Source organism: Rhopalosiphum maidis, chromosome 2, assembly GCF_003676215.2.
Source record: "Rhopalosiphum maidis isolate BTI-1 chromosome 2, ASM367621v3, whole genome shotgun sequence".
Taxonomy (NCBI): Eukaryota; Metazoa; Arthropoda; class Insecta; order Hemiptera; family Aphididae; genus Rhopalosiphum; species Rhopalosiphum maidis.
Genome location: NC_040878.1, coordinates 43,864,124 through 43,889,001, shown reverse-complemented (window position 1 = coordinate 43,889,001; position 24,878 = coordinate 43,864,124). Strand labels below are relative to the sequence as shown.

Here is a 24,878-nt window from a genome sequence, read left to right as displayed (position 1 = left end):
ACATACATGCAAATTATGATAGCTTCCCCCCAAATTTAAAACTCGAATTGCGCCTATGGTGTGAATGTGTAATTTTCTTGATTGAGAATAATAGTATACTCGTACGTACATTTTTTTCGTATCACTGTTCAACTGTACGACAATATGATCGATAGTTATCGTATAGTAAAACATTCATAATGTGATGTTAACGTTGTTAATGTGCAACCAACGATTCTTTTATCTTTACTTAATCATTTTTAGTCTCGTTCGACGAAGTTATTACGAGGATACAAGAATGATCGACGCGGACGTCAAGAATACAGTTTTACTTATCACAGATTACACGAAAAGACATAGCTCGCATGGGAAAAGGGAATCATTGGGATGTAAACAAAAATCAACCTTACTTCATCACCGAAATAAAATTAGTTTGAGCAAACCTACCATAGATCAGGCAAAAATTTCGTTTGGTTTATGACAAAACGTTTTCAAAAGTAAAGCAAGTACATTTAATATAATAAGTTTTTTCCAATATCAAAAGACGAATGTCTTTCCAGTTGTCTTATGGGAGTATTGGACATGGGTAAACAATATGTGATAGAGAACATCCGAATACGTAGATACTATTAAAAGCAATACCAAAATTGTAAATAAGATAATTTTAAATCGAGACTGATAAAAGTGTTGCAGAAAAGATAGCGGCTCATATAACACACTATTAACTTATATAAGTTATAATATATAGTTATAATATATAGTATATACGTTTTAGTGACGTTAGAAAATTAAAAAAATGTTTATAAATATTTTTCTTATGTATATTTTCTAAAGAAAAGAAGCTTCAATATTTGAGGTTATTAGCATTGTGTACATGTTGCATTGTATGTTACATTAGTCCATTAGTGAATAAAATTAAACAGTACAAGTTCTAACATGACGATATTTACAGATATTGTACAAATTGGTTAGAGGTTGTTTATAATATTGATTTTTGTAAAAAAAGTAAAAGATGAGTGTAGAATTTTTCTGTTGAGAGCTTTTTCTAGTCTGTCTGGTGTTGATAGGGTGTTACTGTGAACCCTATTTTCTCTCTCAGTGTATATTGTTTTAGTGGTAATTGTTAAATCAATCTTACAACTGTATTTTATTGGAAAAAGTTGATGGTAGTTCATTAAGTGAAATTAAGTGCTAGGACCTTAACAGCCATCCTTACCCCATCCAAAAGATCTTGTAAAAAATAAAATTGATTAATATAAATATCTCGATTCGTGGTACCGTGAATTTGCGGATTAATTTTAATTTTAACTAATACTAATATTGTTTCTAATTTATTTGAAAAAAAATATTTTTAAGATATATCTTTTTAATTAATGTTTGAATGTAAAAGTATTTAAATACACATGTATTTAAAAGAATGTTTAATTGTTGGCCTAAAAATTGTATTTTTAAATTCGGGTTTATTAAAAAATAATGTGTTTTCTATATGGAAAAAATATTCTTGTATTTAAGTGCTCCGTTGTACGCCAACTATAAGTAGCATTTTAATCTTATTCTATATTATTATCTTATTAAACATATTTTTTTATTTTGTGCTCGGTATTTTAATAAATAAATATATATATTATATTATAGAATATTGTTATAAAAAGTGTGGTAATTTGTATGGTTATTAACACTTATAAGTTGTAACGTAATGTAGTTATAAGAAATGCTCGTGTTGTAGTCGTGTGATATCGAAAAAACGGACTCAATACAGTGGTGTAGCTAAATAGCCTATTCAGGATGCCGTGTTATCATGATTCAATAACAAAAAGAAAAAAACTAGTCAATTATTACTTAATATGTTAGAAACACGGAAAATGGAATAATCTGTGGCTACCACAGCAGTAAGAGAAAGGAAAAATTCTACCCAGAATTTAAGTAAGTTTTTATACCTATAGGCTAAATAAAATATATATATATTTTAAAAAATTGGAAAATTTATAAAATTTATCCATTAGACATAAGTGTCCGCAAAACAACAGACATTTAATAAGAGTAAAAATAAAGTGAGCAAGTGGATACCGCTCTGCTGTACAGACGTGTTGAGTGGATTACTGTGATGGGCGTGTTAAATTTGAATTCAACGATATAGAAATAAGTAATAACGGAAGAATAAAATAATATATTGTAACATAATAAATTATGATGGCTATAACTTGAATAATTAGATTAAGTTCTGGGGGATTATTCCTTGCACTTATTAACTTGTTAGTGCTGGAAAATATATTTACTTACAAAATAAAAATGTTAAATTAATGCTATTACTTTTCTCCTAATCTTCGGAGGGCTCTCGAGATCGTATAATCTATTATCAGTATCGAATCATTCAAGCGATAATCGCATGTTCGCAGTACTTATACACTTGGCCACTTGACACATAGTTATATTTTTTATTATTTAACTAACAGTTTAGAACTCGCTGTTCTATAGGATTAAAGTTTTAGCGATGTGAGTTTCTGTCTGCCTAAACAATTAATTAATTATGTCATCGTATATTTGACATTTGTTTGACGACAGAGTCGTATGTCACCTACTCTAATTCGGAATTTTGAAGAAAAAAAGTTAAAAAATACAGTTTAATTATTATATCAACGAAATTTGTACGAAACTACGAATTATTAACTGACTTATAAGAAAACAAATAATAATATATCTTGTACATTAAATACAATGCATTTAAAAGTCTGAAATATTGTATGCACGATTACCATATGGTAATCTAGTATGGTTCATGACTGTTAAAGTCGGTACTCACATGTCATTAAGGCAAATAGTTAATTAAAGATTTTTAGTTGGTTTAAATGTTAGTTGAATTATTTTTAGTAGTCAGTTTAGTTTCGTACGAGATTCAATATCGTTCTGAAGAAAAGGCCAAAAACCATCAAAAACTTTGCGTTATGGGTAGATATAATAATTTGTGTCCGGAAATCCTATCCTAGTTATTAGGTCCTCGCGAATTAAATACATTTTCAAAGTGCTATAAACCTAATTTTAAACTTAGGGAAAACTCGACAGGCAACTTTCAAAATTATAGTGACGAGTACAGTTCGTATAAATACATGTACCATACTACAATGTATACACATATTATAATATAATATACAACACGGTATAGCTATTCATCGAGCGACAAGCGGGTATGGGATGTAATAAAACATTATATTATAGACTATAGTTAGACAACTTAGGAACGCATAACATTGACAATATGGTTCGCCGTAACCATAGTTATATCATTGATGTTTGTTTTCCCTCAGTGCTTCATGTAAATACGTAATGTTTTAAAAATTACATGATATACGCGCTGCATAACAGTCCACGTATTATAAAGCACGTCTAAATTATAATCATGATTATCTTTAAGTTATTATTTACGATTTACGAGTTACGAGTCCACGGATGTAGATTTGGAGAGGGCCCTGATGGAAGCATAGTGTTAGACGTCTTAAAGTATTTTTAAAACCCTTACAAAAGTTATACTGTATCGAATGCGAATGATTATAAATGTCGCGTTACTTAAAAACGCGCTCAGCTTTCGAAATTTGTGTCGTGCTCAGGAGGGTCCCACTGCCTTTGAATTTGAAGATCTAAAATTGCATGGTACGCAGTGATACGAGAAAAGTCACACACAAACACACAATTCTTGCACGCAGTTATTGCAATATTGTACCCATAATACTTAGCTTATATCAAACTTCTTAAAAATACGGTCGGTTTATCTTAAATAAATATTCATATAATTATATGTAACAAGGTTAGATATATAACAGGTAAATATATCACGTAAAACATGAAAAATCAAAATCAAACATATTACGTATTATTCGTATATACATGTGCATGTGCATCTATTATTATTTGAATGACGTGTTTTATATCGCCTACGAATATTATTCTTTTGTTCGTCTTTACTATATAGCTTACTCGAGAAAATCGTATATAATACTGCAGATGAGTCGGTTGATATTTCCTGCTATTGTTCGCGATCACGAATATTTATACTCGACAGTTTGCTGTCGACTTGACAATTCCTTTACATATCCGCGTTGCATTCACTGTTGTTATTTACTGTATACTTACGCGTTTTATACTCTTATTATATATATATATATATAGTATGAGCTTATCTGCAGTTATCGTTCATTATTATATTATATGCACATTACAAATCAACAACAGTAACGTGCGGGTATACTTAATCATTCAGAGGTTTTCAAATTTTTCCCACTGCATACTGAAGTACGAAATCTGAAGACTTCGGTTTCGACTGTAGTACTTATAGTAAGATTAAAATATTTTTTGTCGTGTTAACACGTAAGTGGATACATTGGAAAAATGCGATTGTATAATAGGTAGTATGTATCTGTTATGTGAAATATTTGTGAGAAATACATAATTTTGTTTGTTTAGATTTTTAAGTAGGTATTTAAAATTCGATTAAATTACATTAAATTTGATTTTGAATCAAATTAAACGCTCTATTACGCGTACTTTGCAAAAAGCCTTTGTATTTTTGGTTTTTATTTAAAATATGTGTTGTAGCTGCATATGAACTACTATCGTTTTCAAATATTGACTTCTATAGTATAAATTCGTTTTATGTTACTCTAACGTCTCAAATAATACACGTATACTCCTGTTTATTTGTATTTTATATTATAATAATCGCTTATTTAAACAGTAATTTTTTATGTTGGGAATATTATCTAATATTAGGTAATATAATTAAATTAGATAAAAAAAACCTGTTAAATAAACATATATTATAGTATATTAGTCGATTAGGTAATGTTAGGTAGAAGTCAAACACGAGTATATATTTGTTATCATAGTACATTACCCTATCGAATATACTTAAATTATTTTAATGTTAATCTATATTATGAATTTTTGTATGTACTATCTATATTATATTGTATTTTATGGTATACAAGTATTTATTTAAAATTTGCATTCAAATATATTCTTCAATTTTGAAACCATTGCGACAATTTTTTCGTAGAAGTTAAGATACAACCATATTAATCATACTATAATAATAAGACAGAGGACGATGACATGTACATTAGGTGCAATTATGATTGTTTTATTTCGTTAAATAACCATAGTTTTTTTATTATTATATATTTGATAGTTGATCATACATAAATGGGAGTTATGCAAAAGGAAGTATCGTCAATATCCAGTACCCGAGTTCATATTACTTTTTTGTAGATCATTTATGTGATATTAAGTTTTTTCCCGATGGAAGGGTCGGGCTGGAGGCATCGCCCGCCGATTAAGGGCTTATCCCTTTCCTCGGTACACGTTCTTAACCACGCCACTGGAGTAAAGGCTAAAAGGCGTCACGAACCGTGTCTGTGGTGGTGATGGGGGGGGGGTCAACAATTCAACACGGTACGTCATTATAGCTTTTATTTTAGCGCGTGGCTCTTATTGCAACAAAGGAATCGATATATAGACGGGCACCGACGACCGCGACCACGTTCGCGTCAAATGCTCGCTAGTTTTTTATGCCGGTCGGTTCGAGTTGGTATACGATTACGTGTGACGGGGTGCGCCGCCACTGTGCACCCACCTACAAAATACAGTATTTTTTATAATCAAAAAGGCTCGTCGGGATGACGCAACCGCTGAGTGACGAAGACTGGAGGGTGTTCGACATTCTTTGCGGCCAAAAAGTAAACGGGGATGATTATTATATGATTTACGTGTCGTCATTTTAATAGATAGCACAGCTAACTAAAAAAGTATTTTATCACACATTGTAAAATAGATTGTAGGTCTTTTACACCGCCGTGAGAGAGAACTTTTAGATTCGGAAAACACTTTTGGCAAGTGACGAAGCGTCAGTGATGTTCAATTCTGTCTTTTCAAAAAATATTAGAAAATAAATTGTCTAGCAACGTTCCGGTGTCTAAAATCTGAAAATATAAATCGATTATTTATTAAAACTCCATAAAAATCATTTTTTTTCCACGCGATATCATCCGTCGAAACCTGTAAGACGGCGAAACACCGCACCTATCTATGTAAACATAAATGTACCATTAAAATATTATGTCCTGCTAACTATTTACCAGCCACAGCACAGTGCCGCACTAACGATCGTTATACGCCATGCAATACGGTTTATTTACAAAACACCACATCATTATAATGATACCTATTATAATATGTGGTTTTGGAATACGCGCGTACGTATAGGTGTTCTCAGATACCAGTAAAGGCATGCACACATAAATCTTGTTCATTTAGTGAATTTTTATATTGTCATACCTATTTACACATTATATATTATATGATGTACCTAAACTGTTATGATTATATGTCATATAGCGAACGACGCGCATAATGATATGCTGCGACATTCGATTAAATCATGACTGTGATACGTGTGTATTGTAAATTATTACGTATAGGCGTATTGATGCATACCACACATTACACGACTCGTGTCGTGCTAAAAAAAATTAACATCATGTCACGATGATTGATTTTTTTTTAAGTACACCGAGGACACATTCGCGAAATGTAAAGAGATACACACGCACAATAATGTGCACTGGCCCGAGGTGATCCACTGGGTACCAGGCAAACAATAGCGCTGAATATTTGCAATGTTGTCTGTACATTCGAATAAATCATAAAACATTTACGTATATCGTATATCTATTACGTATTATTGTCATAGTTATAGTTATTGTTATTATTATTACTATTATATACCTAATCGGTGGCCATATATTCATATATATTATCCTAATATTTATTAAAATTTGGTTTTGAAATAGGACTATTATTTTATGTGATGTGTACAGAACAACACAATATCTATGCGCGCGGGTATGCCTTTTACATAATATTATTATTAAACGGCACTCGTTTATTGGAAACGGACGGCTTTTTATGCGCCAAAAATAAACTCCAAACTCACAGGTTTAACCTACTTAAGAACACGGTTCTATGTAAATGTTGCCATATAATATATCGTGTGACATGCGAATCGATAAATTCCATTCGTTCACGACACACGCACTATTGTTATACTGTACGCACTCGGCGTCGGCGGTTTGATTTAGTATTCGGCTGGCCGACTAACATGTCAGAAGTCGGTATATACCTACCAGTGTATATTTTAATCAGTTTTTGCCGTTTGATGAGACCGTTTTCAATGAAATAATAACGACAATAACGAAACCCTAGTAGAAACTACACGAATTATTAAAAGCCCAGTAGAGTTCGATAAATAAAGAACAGGTATGACTACAGATGAAAAATATTATACGCAATATCATGTATAAATGTGTAATATATTCTGGTATTCCTTGATAACGTTATTGTGATTTCAACGTCCACGCGTGAAAAGGGTTTAGTAACTGGAATATAATGTGCGTGACTCCAGATAATCTATGTAGAGCCTTTCGTTTCGTACGTGGTACCGGTGAAAAAAATTATGTTTTTCGCCCCGTAGTAAACCACCTTTCATTTACGTTATTTATACGCGTTAATATCTTTTGGTATATTTTTGTTTGTATACTCACGCTATTCTGTTTTTGCAGATGGATTCCGAAGATAACATAAGCAACCACGAGATGATATCCACTTTGAAAAGCGAGTTGGCTGCATTGCAGTTCAAAAGAGATCGCCTTATGTCCGAGGTTAGTAACTGTGTTCAGCTGAATATATAGATAGAAAACTACAATTCGATTATCTCATTCTGTGTAGCTGCAAGACACCAAAGGGCAGCTTCGGACTAGAGATCAAAGAACGGTAGAGCTCGAGGCCGAAACGGAAATGTTGAAAGAGCAGCAAGTTAGACAAAATTCGATCATTGCCAGCCTGAGGAATAGAATAAAAGTATTTATATACATGAAACATTGTCATTATTATATATTAAATATTTATATACTTTCAATTTGTTATGATTATATGTTTGAATTTTTATTAGGAATTGGAGGACCAAGAGAGATCGTTGACTACGTCATTGGGAAGAGCAGATATGTCATCCGAATCTTTAGCTAGAGAAAATCGCCATCAAGCAGATAGGTGTTCCGAGTTAGAGAGGAAAATCGATTTATTAGAATTAAACTGTACTAAAGCTGAAAACGCGAGGGACTCGGCAAGAAGATCAATGTCAGAGTTTGTAAGTAGAGCATCGATGGCGTTAGGGTACGAGTCTTTGAATTCAGATTCTCCAGCCGCTGTTGATGTGGTTTTATCCAAAGCGTCGGAAATGCATCAGGTGAATATCAGGAAAATAATTTATGCTTAAGTTTACAAAATATAATAAATTTATAGTATTATTTATAAATATATAAATCAATATATTATAAAATTAATGAAATTAAAATAATTGTATGTTCATTATATATATATATATATATTAGCAGGGGTGGATCCAGACCAAGATAACAGGGGGGGGGCGATTTTTAAAGGGCACACATTAATTTTGATAAAGTATTTATTTAGGAACATACATATGTTACTTTCCACAGTCTCGTACAGAACAAAAAAAATATTTCTTATAGTAGATAATAGTAATAAAAAAATATATCACTATAATTTTGTTACCCTTGAAGTATAATCACGTCAACAACTAAAATCAGGGACTTAGACTATTTTTTTTTGAGAGAACGAGGGGGGGGAGACGATCGCCCCAATTGCTTCCCTCTGGATCCGCCACTGTATATTAGTTATTTTCACATAATAATTATTAATGTTTAGGATTGTAATTAGCTATACTAATCACTATTTTAGTATTTTAAAATACAGTTTACCGATTAATTAATTAATTATTTCACTATATATGTATATATCATTTAATTGGTTGAAAGATGTCTAAACATATGGTTGCTTATAAAATAGATATATTACAATTAATATTATGTTTTTATATTTTTCGTCCCTCGACATTCCAAATTTTCAATTTGTTTTATTTACAATAAATAGTTTACTCGAACTGGTTAAACACAATGTAATAACTAATAATGTTACTATTAATAATTATTGTATGTGTAGGAATTAAACAGATTGCGTCGTAAAAATATTTCTGCCAGTGAAAATTTAACCTCGATAGAAGTAGAATTGAGGAATTGTAGAGAACAATTAGAAAGGGCCTTGGCTGATAAAGAAAATCTTCAAAGACAGGCTGCTGGCCATATTCTCGAAATAGATAAGTTAAAACAAGTATGATAATATTTATTAGTACATTCTTCAATTCATGTGTTAAACATTTGATTTGTTTTTATGAATGTATATTGATTATTATTGTAATTACATAATTTTATATAATTGTTGTGTTAGTATGACGCGTCATTATATGATGGTGGTTGAAAGGAAATAAACAAAATTAATAATAATAAATTACATTATATGTTAATTGTAAAAAAAAAATATATTCACTTATAGGAGAAAGAACATTTGGAAATGCAACAGAGAGTAATGGAACGTGATTTATCCGAACTCAGAGATAAACTGATGGCAACCAATAGGAGTTTAGGCGTCGCGTCTAGCAATATAGCCAGTCAGGAAGCCACTATATTCACTCTTCGAAGTAAATGAAGTCACGGTTTTGATTGAAAACAACTAATTACATTATTTATACATCGTAGATGACTTACGAGGACACGATGAGAGGTGTCAAAAAATGCAGATTGACATGCAACACTTTTTGGAGTCATTGGCTGTGTGTCTGACGTCAGCGGATGGATATGTTCAGTCCACTGAGAGCGGTGTCAAAGACGCGGTGAAGAGGCTAGTCAACGAGTTAGCTACTAAGAGCACAGTAAATCGATGGCGACCCTGAGGTCAGGATCGTTGAAAATCGTTTTTGTAAAATGCTTAGCTGCACGGGGAATCCAAGGATAGGATAATCAGTTTGACCGACCGAGTCGAACGGCTGCAGATTGATCAGGACAGATTGGCGTCGGAAAACCGAGTGTTGACGGACGAAAAACGCAACTTAGAGACTCGATTGAACCACACCGAGAGCGAACTCAATGTGTGTGAAATGACTAAAGAACATTTACGTAATGACAAGACAATCGTAAGTATACTCGTAACATTTTTTTTGAAAATAATTTCTACATTAAAAAATTAATACATAAACATTGATTTTATTTTCAAAGTATGAAGTTGGACAGGAAACATAAAAAATAATAATAATATAACTTTACATTATATTAGCTGTACATATAAATCGATTTCGTACGGGGAAAAAAATAAGTAAAATAAAATATGACGTTATGGTGTATTTTGGTTATAATGTACCTCAGTTCATGGGCAAATTAGCATCGGCATACGTTTTTTTGTGATCTAATTCGACGGAGATAGGCGATTCACCTATAGTAGATTATATATATTATATAGCTTTGTATAATAAATTTGAATTACAAACTTAAATATTATTTTTTTTTTTTTTATAATAAAAATTCAATAAAACATTAAAATGCACAAAAAGTAGATTAGTCTATACTCTATACCATTAAAAAAAAATTTCTGTAGCCAATATCAATCCTATATGGCTATATTATATAGACAAAAATATTTTTGATTTACGAAGTTCACTACTTATGGGAATTTTTTCGGAAAATGATGTAATATGTTAAGTACCATAATGATGTTTAACATTGAAAACGTTCATAACAGCTACTGTCTGCCCAGTGTCAGGTGACGAATTAAACAAACTGACAGGGCCCCTTTCTGTCCGGTAAAACAAAACAATATTGGTACGTCCACTCAAGCAAAAACTGTCTGTTTTCAAATACAACTTTTCTTCTCTTTTGTTCTCTCCATGTCTGAATAAAAATGGTAGAAATTAGAAATTATTTAACCGTAAAATAAATTTCCACGAAGAAAATAATAATGTAATAATAGTCTTACCGGTAGGCGGTAATCGACGGACTGACTCTGTAGACGTAAAATCGATTAACAGTCACCCAATTAAAGTTTAATAATAACAATATGAGCGATAAGATATGCTTTGCACCCCATATATCACCTGTTGTCATTAAAAATTAATAAACAAAAACAATAATTCACAACAATAACATATACCTATACGTAATAATGTTGTCGCAATATATAGGTGTGTTATTTATTTTTATTTGTCTGCTGGCCGGATGAAATTTGTTCGCGCGCCGCCATTTATTGACCCCTGCCATATGGCACTACCTTATGGGGGTTGAACGAATAAGTTTAAAACATCCTCCGAATTTTTAAAGAATCTATTTCGATACAACTTTTATTGAAATCGGTTTAATAGTTTCTGAGATTAGTTCGTTAAACATGCAATCTATAATTGTATAATATTCGTATAGATATTATATATAATATATTGTATAGTTTTTATGATTAATTGTGTGTGAGTGTGTCACTGTTCCCAACAAGTGCGGAATATATTATATCAACAAATACATGCTGAAAAATTGTGGCTAAAATTAAAATTTGAATTTAGTGGGGATTTAGTGGGGACTCAGAAACTATAGTGATTTAAATGTTTTGAACGGAGACACTAAATGTTGGTATTTTTTTTTTTTTTTTTGGTTTTTGATTGAACGAACGAATTTCAAACCACCATGTCTCGCCGTAGTTCGTTACATTCCTCGACAAACTATCAAGAGCCATGCACATGGACCAGATAGCGAAAGACGTGGGCGTCGACTTACACACGGAATCGCTGCTGCTACGCGCCGAACAGCTTGCCAAATTGGAATACGACAAAAACATCGACAAGGTAATAATACTATTGCTGTTGTAACGTTTAAGCGATCATTTGATATTTTTCTTCTTTTCCGTGGAGATAGTTACTGCTCGGTTACCCTTATACGTCGTCGTCGTTATCCAGACATCGTTTATATTGCGATTTTCCTTACAGAGAAGTATAATATTTGAACCATCGTTGTATTTCTAAAACAATATTGTATTTTATACTTTGGTATTTTTTTTAATTGCCGTTCACCATTTTTACTATTGTAGTCTTGGCGATTATATTGTACTCGTATTTGTAAAACTTTGATGAATAAAAGTAACTATAATACTATGTAAGTTTAGATTTAATACTGTAATACATTTTGAAACGTACGTAAACATATATTTATATATTATATATTATTCGTAGTTATCAGCGCTTTGAAATCTTTATCGCTGAGTATTTTTTCGTATATTTTATAACCATTTCGACTCATAACATACGTATATTACTATATTGTTGTATACCGACCTATATAATAATTATTTTATTCTTCACCGTAACATTAAAGTAATAAACTCAGAATATTGTATAAGTCTTATTTATATTATGTAATAATATGATCGTAGAATAATACGCGTAATCATATTTTGTCGTCAATATTTCAAAGACAAATATTATTTTATATCACTTAATATTATATTATCGTATCTATTCGCTTTATTACTCTTTAATCGATAATAATATGTTCTACACTTTAGCTAGAAATGATTTCGTCGTTTTAATATTTTTGATTTTTTGTTTAGAGCGCTTTAGTTTATCAACTGCAACGACGCGTACGTACGTTAAGGGACCAACTGCAAAGACGTGATCTCCATCTCGATTTGTTACGTAAGAAAATCAGTGTCCAAGACGAGAGTACAAAAATACGCACACTCTTGGAAACAGAAAGAGATGAAGCTAATATACGGTAACGTGATCTTCACTTTAAACATATAGTAACACATGATAATTTATAATTTATATTTTATAGTAATTGAAGATTTGACAATATTTTTCATTAAAATTGTTAGATATTCCAGATAGTATTGTACAAAAATATCTCGAACTAAATTAAAAATCAAAATATTTAACGGATATAGCTAGTTGATTATAAATAATCATGACAAATTTATTAAATTATTCAAGTTTAAATATCGCATTTAAAAACATACCTATTTAATTTTTCAATGATTGACACCAAGTGCCCCAATAACAAATTATAAATTATAACTAAGTAAAAAATATAATATATTATTGTAAATAAGGATGTTACAATCAGTTATTTAAATAATATAAATTTATTATTGACATTTGATAATCAAACTCAAATAATTTAACTATATCATTATTAATGTTATTTTAAACAGGCTTGTAAACATGTTTTTTTATTTTTATTTTTCATCTATCCGTTTATTTTAATAATTATTAATCTTGAATTTTTATCCGTTGAGTATTTTAGTACATACTTTTTTGAACTATATATCACACACTTTGCGTGCATATATATAATTAAATAATTAAATAGCTTACATACGTGTTGCGTAGGGCTAAAAAGTTGCAAAAACAATTGGATAAAGCACAACTACAGTTGACAGAATGCAGAGCGCAGATTCGAGACTTGAAACTACAACTGTCCGATGCTGGAGATTGTAAGGTCAGTACAACACTTTGTCGTGATTTGTGTATCGTAAGGTTCAATTGAATTTAAAATGTGTCCACGTGCATATTTAATAGTTGACTTCGTTGGAAAGAGCGAAGAAAATTGATGATCTCGAAAAACGTCTCGTCGAATCGGAGATGTTGCGGATGCGTTTTTCACGAAAAGTCACAGTGCTCAAAGAACAAGTATGATCGAATTCTAACTTAGAGTTGCGTTTAGCGAACGGAATTTTTCGTAAACATAAAACGGCCTGTTTTGTTTTCCAGTTGAAATCGACTTCCGATTGTCATAACCAAGACAAAACTCTGAACGAGCACACGATGCGAGTGCTACAGGATGACCTATCGTCGATAAAATTCCAATTGAGCGAAGTGAAACGTCGAGAATGTTCTGTGAGTAAACTTTTAATTTGCCTGCGAGCAAACTTGTATCGTTTTTGTTATAATGTAACGGTATTAAAACTGTATATATGTTTCCGTTCGTAAAGCTCGAAGATCTCCGACGGACGGTTATCAGCCTGCTGGCGCTGGACTCGTCGTGCACCGACTACGAAATAACGTCGAAAATAACCAAACTGGTGGCCGCCCACCGAGAGTTTTCCATCTTGTCAAAGAGGTACGACGACCCACTGCCATCTTATGTTCATCTGCCACCACCCTCAGAGTCGTCGGACCCGTTGACGGTTGACGACTTTGAGATCCTGAATAACGCGTACAACAAACGTCCACAGAGGAAGGCTTAAACGACGACTTTGACGTCTCACCCGGTTCAAGTATAGACTTCGATGAGTAGATTTTACTTTGAAGTCCTTACGCCTTTCCGACTTGTGCATATATATTCATGTATACAGCGAAACACGCGTGAATAATCATAAAATCCTCCACCTTCGCATATATACGCGTTCCGCCGCGTAAAAGTATCACTGTCATTATTGTTACGGTTTATATATCTGTAATATTGTATAATATAATATTATTATATGCGGTTAGATTATTCATTAATGCGTACCTACGTTTTTCACACATTTTTTGACTTGAAATAATATTTAATTTATTTTATCGATATTTTTAACGTCTACTATGAAATGGTAGAATATGCATAGCTTTGTTTTTAAATCGATCCGTACTAAAACTCTTGGGTGTTTTGAGTTTTTCACCATTCTGTATAATCATTCACTTTAAAATTGTACATGATGTTTTTAATCTATCGCTGAGAATAGGATTAATAGAAATAATTTATATTTAATTCATATTAGTGTTGCAGTGTTTAATATAGCCGCAACCGTTTTACATTCGTTATTTGTGTGATTTATTTTCGAATCATCTTTTCGATTAATGTTTACCGTGCGTTATGCAAGTATAAACATATTTGATAGTTATACATTTAATATTATGAAAATAGCGTTTAAAAAATTAAAATATTTAAATAAGCGCATCAGATGAGTTTTGTATTTCTGCCATAGATATATTATAACGACGTGTTTTCAATGTAGATTTAATTTGTGATAGACGAGCAAAGATGAATTTTACGAAAGGTCTACTCGACTATTATAGGTAGGTACACGTGCATTTTAGTTCTTTTTCAATTTACTACGCGATGTTTGGTATTATAAAAATATTAAAAAGCGGACGTTAAAAATGTAAAAGATTTTTAATAAAACGTAATTTTTAATAATGTTATATATTTTATCGCTTTTATTGTATCATACTTATATAGGTACTGTGCTACATCAAAGCTGTGTGTTTATTTTTGTTCAATCTCTAAATCATTAATTTAATATTTAAAAATTGTAATGCATATCGTTGAAACCACGTGTTCATAGTTTATACTATAATATATATAAACAAATTGTTAAAATATATGTATGTACATTGGTATTAACTGTTATGTTTTATAATGTAAGTACACTGTTATTACTTATTCGGTATTCCTATTATTATTGTAAATATATTTTTGCCTGACATTTCTTGATAATTAACTTATTTATTTCTGTGGTGGTATGATTTGTATTTTGGTTGGTTTTTACTGACATAGATTGTTAGATTAGGTTAAGAGTAGCTTACTATTGTGAAATTTGTTCAGTTGTTATTTGAGATTGTTGTATAAGATGCGACTTGCTGATGATAGTGAAATATATATTGTACATAAATCGTTAAAATCACCTCATATTTTTTCTAATTTCCTTTGATAAACGTTATGAATTAATGTAAAAATATCCAAGAAATGAGAAGATGTTTGTTTAGTATACATACTGTATTGTACATTTATTGCTTAAATTCTAAGGGGTAATTTGTAGACACAATTTTAATTAATTTTATATTCTTAAGGTACATTTTTAATAAAAATAAAATTATCATAAACTTGACTCAATTGAAATATTTTTAAGATATTTGACCATGACAAACACCTAAGTTATTACCAATTACTTTACTTAAATAAGCCAATAAAGGTATTCAAAAATATAAATATAAATTTATTTTAATCCAGGAGTACTTAACAATAAATTGTATAGTGTCTTTATGATATAAATACATTATTATAGAAAGAATGTTTTAGAAAAACATGTTTACCAAAGTTATAATTTTGATATTTCTAAGTGTATAAAATAATATTTGTATTTCTTACTATAAAGTAGAATTCGCTATAGCTTCTAGCGGCTAGACTGTAGAATATAACGGTTATACGATTAGTTTTATAGTGTTGTTCGCGGCATCAGGCGTATAAGTACGTATAATTGCTAGTAAAGGGATATAAGGGATATAGAAGAATATTACTATGAATACGTTTTTTGTCGACATCCGTGCTCGTTTTAAACAATGAAAATAAACCCGAAAATAATTAAAATCGTTTAGCATTCAAGTTGCGTAATTATAGATACTATAACCTGATGGAATAAACTGTAAAATGTTCTACAGTAAAATCATATTATGTTTTCCGAGTAAGTGTGAGCGTAGACATAGCAGTATATACTGTTGTCTATTATACGCAGAGATGATGGTGAGATAAATAGTATAATTATTATGCTGATATACATACGCCTATATCGTTGCAGTACACTCGTTTATGATTGGAGCGACGTTTTCGACGAGATTTGGTCAAACCGAATAGATATTTGCGTACCGTGACCGTGATAGGACCGATGTGTTCGAAAACACATGACAATAATACGTTATTATTATGATATACGCATCGTACACGATCACGTGAAATCAATATATCGTGTACATAACAATCTCGTTTTCGTCGAGTGACATCTCTATTTGTCGCTTTCGGACTTGGCGTAGTACCTGTAATAGTCTCTCTCGTATTATACATTGCCTAAGGCGCACGATGAATGCTCTTTATAAATCGTACGTTTGGTGTCTTCCATATCTTTTATTATTGCGATCGTCGTCGTCGTCACCGTCGATTAGGCGACACGAAATCTCGCGAATAATAAACGCTTGTACGTGTTCCACTTTCTATTCATATACTATTATAGGTACCTCTACGGCTCTATGTATGTATAAATATGTGTGTATGTGTATATGTGCGCGTGGTGCACGTTGCAAACATCGCGTCTTCGTTCGCCCGGCGGAGGCGTGATGAGCAGCGGTTCGGTAATATTGGGCCTGTCCGTGATGACCATAATAACATTGGTGTATCTCCTCCAACCGCGACGTCGCGACGACAACGACAAAACGCAATAATATTATTTTTAAATAGAATCTCGACTACTACAAAACAGTCGCGTCTCCGTCAAGATAATATTATACTTCTGACATCAAGACAAATGCACTGTGTAATATCACTATTAAAATAATAATAGGTGTATTGTTACGAGTCATGTCACTGCTCTCGTCCATCTCTCTCTACCCCTCTAGTAAGCACGCCAAAACAATAGATCCTCCGGAAATAAATGAATTGCAACAAAATTTGTATACAAACGTGTTACCGATCCTATGTTATGATATCATTTAAACGTGTATGAGGTATGACATTATGTAGGTATGCATGTCGGGAGTCGGCGGTTATAAGCGGTGTATAATATAACTCTGTAGATATAATACCTACCACACTAGAAACAGTAGAAAACTAGAAACACACATTATCGAATACCAATAAGTTGAATTTAATACGAGATGTATTGATATAGAATTTGAGAAAATTGATTACCGAGTATACAAGGTATATGGGCCAACGTTTGGTCCATTTTTCTAGAAAATAAGTGTTAACAGATAATAATAATAGGAAAAATACACTGTTCAGTATTAATAATTAATGCATAAAAAAAATTTAATTTAAAATTAATTTTTAGACATTTCTAGCAGGGGGGGGGGTTGTGCTTAGCCCTTTTAGTCGTTTCCATTAATACAACTATGCAGGGATATGCATATACAACGAGGGTGAAAAAAAACTTGATAAAACGTATGGAGTAGTTAACTAAGATAATATATTAATATAAACAAATATACCACATCCGGTATGGTCTAGTGGCTAGGATACCTGGCTCTCACCCAGGAGGCTCGGGTTCGATTCCCGGTACCGGAATAAATTTTTGCAATTTAAAATTATATACTTCATGAATACATTTTACAACCCATTGACAATTCGCTATTATACAACTTGTAAACCAAAAGGTTAATTGTCATTATTATATAGTACAGTAAAAAACAATAATTTACTTATCGACTATCGTAGACTATATGATTCACTATTTGGTTTTTTTATACTTTATAGCATAAAATATAAAATTACAACTCTAAACTTATTCAATTTAGATTTAAGTATACAATTTATTAACGTAAAGCCGTAAGGCGTGTGGTATATTTGTATATATATATAAAGTATAGTATATAGTAGATGGATACAGTGCCGTACCCAGGATTTGTTTTCGGGGTAGGCTTAAACATTCAAACTTAACTCTATAGAAAAATAGGAAATATTTTAAAAACATATACTAGGGCGAGTAGTTTATGAGTTATACGTATTTAAAGTTTAGACAAGCGGAGTACTGGATAAACATTTTGCGGGGTAACCCCGTACCACACCACTCCGAGCATCTAAACTTTAAATAATTATAACTCATAAGCTACTCGCCTTAAATGTATCAAAATACTCGGAAAATTTTTCTGCTTTTGAAAATGAAATTAAAACTCTATGTTGTCATTCGAAAAAGAAAAAACTTAAAAAAAAATATAAGGATAAAAATATTTAATAATATAATTTTTAAGTAAAAACTATGAAAAATCTAGAAACTATGTAAAAATCAAAATTTGAATATATGCATAATTAAAGCATAATAATGGGGTGAGCATGTTTGAAAAATCACCTTGTATATACACATATTATTGAAAATAAAAGATTTCGGGGTGGGCTAAAGCCCAAAAGCCCCCCCCCCCTAGACACGGCACTGGATGGATAATTAAAACACTTAAAATGAGTTATTGAAAAATATTTAATTATTAATGAATATCAATGAATTGTTATCCATTGGCGGATTTAAGTTAAAATGACTAATATAAGATAAAATAACAATATAAGTACTCATACTAACATTTGGTCTGCACGTGATTTGATCAATACAATATTGATACAATTGAGTACCTATCTATAATGTATCCCTGACTACAATACAAATGTAAAATTTAAATAATTACTGATTATAGGTACGATCGTACAAGTTGTAATTACTAAATAATTATTAATATGCAGAATAATAATAGTATATTAGTATGTACTATGTTTAATGGTAAGTTAAAACTTGAAACATGTATTAAGAATAGAATTAGTGCACAGAAAAGACCATTTTCACGAGAAATAGGCCACAGAGATAAATAACTAATAGTCACAATCTAAGCAAGCATCCAATTTCAAACGTAAAATGTTACTATGAAATAATTTAATAAATAATTTCAATATTATGCGTAACTCGTTTTTTAATTCGTTATTTTCAATTTGTGTTTTTATTATAATAAATTAAAAAGAAAACTAACCTTATAAGTTATAACAATTATATAACTCAATTCATGAATTAATTAACTACTTAACTCCAAAAAATTATTTTTAAAAACTTTAATAGATTTAATGAGTGTTGAGTAAAAGAATCACTCTGTATAGATTATAAAAATACTCATCATTTGTTATCATGCAAATAGTTTATTTCAATGAGTAAAATTCATATTACCAAAAGACAGTAGTGTTCGAAGTCAGGTATAAGGTACAAAATGTGCAACCTCTTAAGGTATTTTAATAACTTAATAATAATGAATAATTAGTTAATCACATATTTTTTTATAGCTATAGTTAATTACTATAATAATAATATGTTATTACTCACGAGTCATGGTATTTTATTATGTTAGTATTAAACTTTACATGTGTATTATGGTCAGAAAATATAATACACATGTTATATATAATTGTATACGTAAATAGAATATAATTATATGTAAGGCAAATTTATTGTTTTAGTACGGACTATGTTGTAATTCTGTCATCAATTACAACACCAATATAAATTAAGACAATAAGTACTGGTTCGTAATATTATGCGACTTTTTTCATATAGGTACTTGAAAGTTTCAAAAATAACACGTATGGAGTATTGTCGTAAATAAAAATATTGTATGGATTTTTTACTCCAGCTAGAACATGGGCAAGCAAAATAAATAAATAAATGTTACCTGAACTTAGCGATTACATAAATAAATAATAATATATAATACGATTTACAAATATACTAGGTATACTAGTATATTTTTTAATTGTTTATAATATTTTTACATTTTTTTTCTCGTTTAAATATACTGATTAAATACTTGCAATTATGTCGAGAGCGCATTACCAATATATTTATTAAGACATCAATTATTAGATCAAAATTAAGAATAATGAAAAATGTAAATAATATTTTGCTATTAATGAATATTTTATAATACATTGTATTGAATTTTAAATTGTACTCCTTTCGTATTAATCAATAATCGTTATATATATTATTATCTATTTATTAAATAACAATAGCAATATATCGAAACATTATACATAAATCTATTGATAATGGATACTTTCAAATAATAATTTCTTTAAAACGGAAGACAATAATAAAGACGTGTCTTACGATTATAAATTAGATGAAAATGAAGGACTTCCAAGGAGGCACTTATATTTGATAAAAATGTGTAAAATATCGTTAGTCCAATAGTTATTGGATAAAAACGCTCAATGATTTTCATTTGAATCTTAAAAACTACCAGTGCATGACGGGCTTGAATCTGCCCATCAAAGTTAATTGTAGTTAATGGTTGACCTCCTATATTATTTCGGTCAAGACTAGACTCTTAAATTCGTGTATATTCCTTACGATCATTATTCTATGGCAATCAAACTGTTTTTTATCCTTCAATCTAAAATTCGAAAAACTTCCAGAACACCAGAATGTTTTACTTAACTTCCGGAATATCTGACGTATTCACGCGTCATCCATAATATGACGGTATTGTACAAAACCATTATGATTGACTGTAACTGATACATGGTAATGCCATACAGTTATTAAAATATATTATAATAGTGTTAGTGCATAATTGATTCCGATTCCGCCGATTTTATATCAATTCCGCTGGCTATTGCGTATAATATCTAATTACTGATCACACTTGCAATAATGGTATACCGTATTTCTTTCATTGGAAATCAGCCATAAGTCATAAGTTTTAAGCTACGTAAATATTTTTAATCGATTCATTTTTAAACAAGTCATGTTTTTATTTTTAGTCTTGAAAATTAGGTGAAAGTTTAACGTTAATATTTTATCTACATAATACATTGTAAAATATATTATATATTATTTGATTTAAGACTCATTGAAATCAATATAGGTACTTTATTGTACTTATTATGAACATTATCGGGAAGAATCAATAGCTTGCGGAGTCGATACGTACATTTCATGAACAGTAGCCAACTAAATCAATAAACAGAAACCTTTTTTTTCAAAACTGTAGGGTGTTTCGACTGAATTAATAAATCGCCAAATGATAGTTTTTGTAAGCAAAAAGGTTTGTTTGATTGTTTTTCTTATAAATTTCTATTTCTACTGATGTCAGTATCTATCGGTGTAAGTCGTTAGCCCAGTTCAACAACATTCGCGGAGTAGTTATATTGGTTTTTTATTATCAAAAAGATTGTAGACTGTAGATAATGACACTATTATGTATGATTTAAAAATTATAGTCGTGTTTGTTTATTACAAAGCAAAATAAATAACAAATTTTGGTGATGGAATACTCGGAATGCAAAACAATATAATTTTTTTTTTTGTATATTACCACTTATTCATGATCGTCTATATGGACAACGGTCGATAAGAGTCGCTTATAAATTGTTACTCGATCGAAACTAGCCGTTGATGTATTAAGCACTCGTCAGCCCGTTTTATTATGTTTAACCGAAAACCGGAAACATTCGATTCGTATTGGCTAATGTCGTGTCACCAGTGCTTGAGGTTCCTTTATATGTCACATGACACTGACTAGTTCAGTATATATTATGTACAAAATATGAATGGTACTTCGCAAGACCAAAAACCCGTAAACCAGAAGTTGGTCAGTTTGCTATCGGCTATCAAATCGATTGGATTATACATATACGAATACGATATACCGAACTTCATCCAGGGTGAACTATAATACTAATAGAATGGAGTTTTTCAGTTATTTTCCGTATACCATTACAGTTTGTAGATGACTATGGTCCACGGGTGAAAACTACTCGTGGCCTTTATTCTTTGGATTATAATAGGCAATAGAAGCGCACCGTTAATTAGTAAAAAGTATGAACTATTATATGAAAGTAGATGGCGATATAGGCCAGTCAAAAAATTTTGATTGTATTGCTGGAGAATATAAAGTTAAAACAGGTCACGTTTTAATAAAAAAAAAAAAAATGCATACATATATGACGTATCATTTAATATAATATCTGAAACTGTTATAGAAACGAAAAAAAGAATTTCTTGAAAAAATATAATATTTTAAATTATAAGTTGTAAAATGATTGTCTTGTATTTCACACAGGTAACAATAATTTCTCGAGAGAAAGAATTTTGTAATACGTTAAATAGATCACGATGTCGTTCGCCGTATCGGCGTATAGTAAAATGTAATGATATATTCATATATATTATATATGCGACTGTCCATATTATATGATGTACAGTTATACATAAAAAACGACCGTACCTATATTATTATTATTATATTAAACGAAATAATTGAAATTATTCGTCGAACAATAGGGTGGCACGGCCCTGTCCCGAACTGCCCGCGATGTATGATTTTTGTCTGCTGTAAAGTGTGCAGAACTGACACCGTTGGCCTCTCTATTGTTGTAGTACTTGTTACACGGGCCTTGTGGACCTATTTTAAATTATTTTTCACATTGTGTTTACATTCGGTTCTCATTTTTTTTTTTGTGCCCGCACACGCGTACAACTACACGAATTTGGTTATCGCCGGTCACGTTCTATCAAAACGAACGTTACCTACATAATATTATTATGTTATTTACATTCATGAATATTATAATATAATACAGCGATATTATTAAATACATAAATAGATTCGGCTATATTGTGTGTACGTTCGTGGATGACATCACGCAGCGGTCCTTGAGGCCAAAGCTCACACGAGTAAAGCTTAACCGTATAGTTATTGCGCGCACGACGTATACACGTTGTAGACGTGCCTATACGTAATACTATATGTATATATGTGTATGCGTTTATTTATTATTTAGAGCCTCTTGACTCTCAATGGAACAACAATTTTAACATTACACACACACACACACACTGCACACACGAGCATATTATTTAATATATTATTATTTCGTGTACACGCATACATTTGATAATATTTAGGTCGTATATAATTTTTGCAAAGCATGCAAACCCTCATTTTTTTTTATATGAATACAATTCTGATTTTTGAAATTTTTTATTACTCGATAGTTAAGGAATGTAGGCATCACGTGGCGACATATTTTTTTGTTTTTTGAATGACAACCCTATTTTTTGTTGTAAATTATTCATTTGATAACATTTTGAAATTTTTGACGCATTTAATTCAAAATTTGAACGAGTCATATTTCAGTTTAACATTTACAATGAGGATAATAGGTAGCTCTTGCAAATGGTTTTATAAAATTATGAAATAGATATAATATTGGATTTAGTGTTTACATATTATACTTGGACCAACTTTAAAAAATATTATATACGTTTATAGATATTAATATTAACAACCAAAATTATTTTTTGCTATCCTTAACATACTTTTTTTAGTAATTATTTTAACAAATCATATTATAAACGTGAGTTATCTTTAAAAAAAATTAATTTAAACCACGTTTTGGTGACTCCCGGATCTTAAATCGTTGAAGCACATGCAAATAGGCATGCCTATGAGACGACGGTGACTAATATGAGAGAGACGACCGCGACAGTAACATAAATATTTTTTTAAATATGTAGTACGATTTGTTTCTTTGTATATATGTTTAATATATAGGTGGTTAATGGTGAGGAATGAGAATAATGCTGATCCTTACTAGACATCAGAATTTTCGTCATGGACAATTTAAAAAAACCCTATGTACGGTCGAATACTCAAATCCCTGTAATACTGTCGTACTCGCATTATTTTTTCCAACGCGAAACCGTTCGTAGACGAGTTGTTATCAACCTTGTTTTCATTATATTCTGAACAGGTCAAGGCTCCCGCAAAGGTATACACAAAATATGGATAAGAATATGTATTCGAGTGGTATCTCGGGAGCCCGACAAGCTGGACAGATTTCTTCGCGCGGTCAATCGTCGCGTAGTTAGATCGGTTTTTCGTACAACGGACAGTTAACGAAGACGGAAAACAATTATACTATTATTGTTTGAGTTTGATAGCGTATCGTGTCGATCGGCGTAGTAAAAATCAGTATTGTTTTTTTTCGGGCTTATATTCAATAATATTGTCATGCTGTCGTAATATTTTTGAGCAATGCGCCGTAATGGTACTTCTAGAGCGATGATCCATCGCAACGATTTGCCTACAACACGAGGGCTTTTATAATTTTTTATTTTACCTTAAGAATATAGCATGGATTTTTTTAGTGTCGCACTGTTCGAAAAATATTACACAGAGATAAGCTATACACAGTAGGTACAATATAATATTACATAATAATGGTATTTAATGCAGTGCCATAAAATATTCAATAATTCTTAATCCGTATTATTTTGTGAAAATTAATATCAATTTTTCGTTTTAAATATATACTTATGCGTAGTAAAGTTATTAAATCACTGTGTTAACTCTGTGAAATGTGACAATCGCATAGAATAATAAGTCATCGTGACTCACGATTCACGAATGTGCTTATTTCGACCTATAATTATATTCGAGTAATGCCATATGACTGCAG

At 30.9% G+C, this 24,878-nt stretch overlaps 1 protein-coding gene and 1 non-coding gene across 4 annotated transcripts; both read left to right on the top strand.

The window, feature by feature from the left end:
- The first annotated feature begins 5,581 nt into the window (after nucleotides 1–5,581).
- On the top strand, nucleotides 5,582–15,211 carry LOC113552173 (coiled-coil domain-containing protein 170). 3 transcript variants are annotated; one of them, XM_026954907.1, is made up of 15 exons: nucleotides 5,582–5,705; nucleotides 7,587–7,685; nucleotides 7,753–7,884; nucleotides 7,976–8,269; nucleotides 9,046–9,213; nucleotides 9,436–9,580; nucleotides 9,639–9,811; nucleotides 9,872–10,072; nucleotides 11,618–11,761; nucleotides 11,832–11,906; nucleotides 12,523–12,686; nucleotides 13,304–13,412; nucleotides 13,493–13,603; nucleotides 13,685–13,810; nucleotides 13,906–15,211. In XM_026954907.1, the coding sequence occupies exons 1-15, from the start codon at nucleotides 5,646–5,648 to the stop codon at nucleotides 14,158–14,160; spliced, it is 2,256 nt and encodes a 751-aa protein (XP_026810708.1). In that variant the 5' UTR covers nucleotides 5,582–5,645; the 3' UTR covers nucleotides 14,161–15,211. The 3 variants fall into 3 exon arrangements, with proteins under 3 accessions (XP_026810708.1, XP_026810710.1, XP_026810709.1); XM_026954908.1 differs by lacking the exon at nucleotides 5,582–5,705 and adding an exon at nucleotides 7,147–7,284 and having other exon boundaries at nucleotides 13,906–15,210; XM_026954909.1 differs by lacking the exon at nucleotides 11,832–11,906 and having other exon boundaries at nucleotides 13,906–15,209.
- Nucleotides 15,212–17,876: 2,665 nt separating this feature from the next.
- Nucleotides 17,877–17,948, top strand: Trnae-cuc. Its single transcript has one exon. It is a non-coding gene; the product is annotated as a tRNA-Glu (tRNA).
- Nucleotides 17,949–24,878: the final 6,930 nt, after the last annotated feature.